Consider the following 4,060-nt stretch of genomic DNA (forward strand, 5'->3'; position numbering starts at 1 on the left):
GACCATCCCCCCTGGGGGGGTGATTTCTTGCTTTCTGTCTCTATGTCTCTCTCTGTCTGTCTGGAGAGCGCACGCGCCCTACAGTGAAAATCTCTCCAAAAAAAAAAGAAAAAAGAAAAAAGTCTGAGACATTAGTAAGAGTTAAATCCTTCCCTCTATTAAATGAGCTAGCTTTTTTTTCTTTTCTTTCTTTTTTTTTTTTTTAAGAGGGAGAGAGGGACCAACAGATGGCTTAATAGGTATGTTGCTGAGCTCCCATATGGCTGACCATGGTTCAAGTCTTGGACTCAGTGGCTTTAAAATCCTGGCGTGTGTGTGTGTGTGTGTGTGTGTGTGTGTATGTGCGCGTGCGCTGAAGATCCTGAAAGGAGATGGGAAGAAAGGGATTGCAGTGTGGCCATATCCCCTGGGGGGGGTGATTTCTCACTTTCTGTCTCTCTGTCTTTCTCTCTAATGAGTGCATGCATCCTATAGCAAAAATTCTTAGGGAAAAAGAGAGAGGAAAAAAATGGGGTTGGTTACTTTTGACAGAGTCTGGACACACCACAGTTAGTTCTCTATCCTCTCAGCTATTCAGGATCTTAGGTACACGTAGGCAAACCCAGCATGTTCAGTTTGACCCAGAAGCTGCACCAGAATCTCCCAAGTGGCCCCAGGATTGTGTAGTGATGCCCTACCACCAGCGCTACTGTAGCTGGGCCAAGTTAACCAAGTCATATCAGTTGCCATTTAGCAAGCAAGATGTTTATTATTTCTGGCTATATGTATATGGAGGCGGAGTGAGAAATACTCCCCCGGCCTCCAGGGGATGGCCATACCACAGTCCCTTCTCCATTCTCTTCTCAGAATATGGGGCCTTTGGACCAGCAGTTAGCGTAATGGCTATGTCACTGGACTCCCATGTAGTCGACCGCGGTTCATATCCCAGACCCGGTGGCTTAAAACTCACACCGGGTGCGTGTACGTGCGTGCCCAAGATCCTGAGAGGAGAATGTAGAAGAAGGAATTGCGGAGTGACCATCCCCCCTGGGGGGTGATTTCTTGCTTTCTGTCTCTCTGTCTGTCTGGCGAGCGCACACGCCCTATGAAAAAACCTCTCCAAAAAAAAAAAGGAATTTTGAGCCTACATGCACATGTGCCCAGCATGTTTTCAAGCCTTCATTTCCAGGACTCAAACTTCAGAGTCAGCCATGTGCGGCTCCACCTTCACCACCTGTTGACCCACACATGTTTTTTTTCTTTTTTAAAAAAATTATTTAATTTTTTATATTATTATTTTGTTTAGTGTAGTACACATGCATTCACCAGAGAGAGGCAGACAAAAAGAGAACGAGAAGAAAACTGAGAAAGCAAGCCACCAGTTTAAGCCACCAGGTCTGGGACTCGAACCGTGGTCGACTACATAGGAGTTCAGCAACATAGCCATTATGCCAACTGCTGGTCCCACTGTTATTCTTTTAAAAAGAACTGGATAAACAATGTGCCAGAGCTACAGAAATTCACAGGAACTTATAAGCCATAAACAAAAGTGTACCATAGAGGATAAATGGTGGCACAGCAGTAAAATGTAATGCTCCATGAGGCAGAGCTACATGGAAATGTTGCTGGTTCATGTCCTGTCCAGAGATGTCTCTGAGTATGCTAGGCATGTATGTGCCTAAGATCGAGGCTGGCTGAGGCTGGTGGGTGGATTGTGGCCTTAGGACCCTGTATGGGAGCTAGATCTCCTTCTCTCTCAGTATGAAGGGATCAGCGGGTAGCATGGAGGTTGAGGTGCTGGATCTAACACAACCAGCTCTGGGGTTCAAGTCCTGCACCCGGCGGTTTGAAATTGTGCTGAGTAGGGCTGGCAGATGGCATGGTGGTTAAAGATGCTGGACTCTCACATTGCTGATTGTGGTTCAAGTCTCAGACCTGGAGGCTTGCTTTCTCACTTTCTCTCTTTCTCTCTGACTCTGACCCTCTCTGGTCAAATTAAACAAACAAACAAGCAAACAAACAATTCTTGGAAAAAAAAAAAAAAAAGGAAAGAAAAAGAAATTCATGCTAAGCATGTGTGCATGTTGCCCAAAATCTGAGAGGAGAATGGAGGAGAAGGGATTGTAGGGTGGCCATCCAGTGGGGAACATGCCCTATAGCAAATACTAAAAAAGAAAAAGAAAAAAAGAAAGGCAAGTGTGCTAAGGTTATTTCATGTCATATTTTTTTTGGGGGGGGGGGGTTTTGGGGGTGCGGGGTCGCCCAGAAAGACAGACAGAAAGAGACACCCCCCAGTGGGGATGGCCATGCCACAATCACTTCTCCATTCTCTCTGGCACACATGCACACACGCCTAGCGTGAGTTTAAGCCACCGGGTCCTGGACTCAAACCACAGTCGGCTATATGGGAGTTCAGCGACATAGCTATTACGCTAACTGCTGGTCCCATTCATGTCATAATTTGACACTGGTGTGAGGTTTCACATCCACAATGAGGAGACAATTGGTGGTGTAATTCATTGGATTCCACCACGCCTGGTAGGCAGTACTAAAAAAGTAGAGGATTTAAAATAAAGAGGAACATCTATATGGAGACAACTGATTATAATTACAGTATATTTCCCAGAGGGAGCAGTAGTGACCTCAGCTGAAACATGACCATCTACAAGTCTGATTAAGTTTATGATGGGAATGACAACATGTGAGGCTAGTTACACCTTAAAAAAATTATTTTATCTTTATTTATTTATTTTTCCAATTTGACCGGAGAAAGATAAAAAGAGAAAGTGAGAAAGCAAGCCCTGAGCTCCAGGACTTGAACCATGGTCAGCCATATGGGAGTCCAGGACCTTTAACCACCAAGCCACCTGCCAGCCGCAAGGTTAGTTACTAGCTACACCTTATTAAGCACAGCCTTCTGATTATTTTTTAAAAGAATTATTTATTCTTTTATTGTTCTTTAGTTTGACCAGGGAGAGATACACAGAGAGAGAGAGAGCAAGAGAGAGACAAAACAAGCCACCAGGTCCAAGAGTCAAACCACAGTTAGTCATGTGGGAGCCCAGTGCTTAACCACCACGGCACTTGCCATTCCCACAGGCTTCTGATTTAAACAACTGCCTCAGATGAATAAGGAGACCTTGGGTCAAGCTGCATGAGTCCCGGACCCAGTGGCTTTAACTCACTCCAGGCGCGTGTGCATGCGTGCCCAAGATCCCAAGAGCTGAAAGGAGAAGGGATTGAAGCATGGCCATCCCCCCTGGGGGGTGATTTCTTGCTTTCTGTCTCTCTGTCCCTCTCTGTCTTTCTGGCAAGTGCATGCGCTCTATAACAAAAACCTCTCCCCTGCCCCCCCCAAAAAAAGAACAGTGCCAGCCAGGTGATACGGTGATTAAGATAACGAGATCCCACATGGCCCAACTGCGTGGTTCAAGTTCTGGACCCAGCAGCTCGAAAAATACATTGGGCACATGTATGTGCATGCTCAAAATCCCAAGAGGAGATTGGAGAAGAAGGGCTTGCACTATGGTCATCCTTCCTGGGGTGCTTTCTCATCCTCACCCCCTCTCTCTGACAAGTGCACAGTGCCCTATGTCAATTTTTTAAATTTTAATTTGACCAGCATGAGGGGTGTGGGGAGGGAAAGGGAAAGCGAGAAAGTAAGCTGCCAGGTCTAGGACTCGAACCATGGTCCGTTATGTGGGAGTTTAGTACCCTTAACCACCACACACCTACTGGGCCCATACCAAATTTTTTAAAAACATACATTTAAATTTGTTTATTTTACATCTTCATTTATAGAAGTGTCTCTACGGTAGTGGTAATAAATGTCCTTTCTCCACAGACCATGGATCTGCACTCTTGTCCGAAGCCAATTGTATTTGTGTTGCACACATTCTTGTCAGCCAAAGTCACTCGCATGGGTCTTCTTGTATGAGCACCAAAAAAATCAGAAAAGAGCCTTGACTGTCAGAAGAATTATTTCCACCTCAAAAAAATAAATAAATAAATAAAAAGGAATAAAAAGCACAAGAAAGAAAGCTCTTCGCTCTCTCCTCCAGCACAGTGCCTTCCCAAGGAC

General features: G+C 45.2%; 1 protein-coding gene across 1 annotated transcript in view; it reads left to right on the forward strand.

The window, feature by feature from the left end:
* SNTB2 (syntrophin beta 2) overlaps positions 1-4,054 on the forward strand; it is a gene marked incomplete at its 5' end in the record, with an annotated part of 47,671 nt that extends 43,617 nt beyond the window's left edge. The window contains 1 exon segment of the mRNA XM_014591027.1: positions 3,824-4,054. Within this exon segment, the coding sequence (XP_014446513.1) occupies positions 3,824-3,916 (93 nt within the window).
* Positions 4,055-4,060: the final 6 nt, after the last annotated feature.

Source organism: Tupaia chinensis, unplaced genomic scaffold (assembly GCF_000334495.1).
Source record: "Tupaia chinensis unplaced genomic scaffold, TupChi_1.0 Scaffold000523_1, whole genome shotgun sequence".
Lineage (NCBI taxonomy): Eukaryota > Metazoa > Chordata > Mammalia > Scandentia > Tupaiidae > Tupaia > Tupaia belangeri.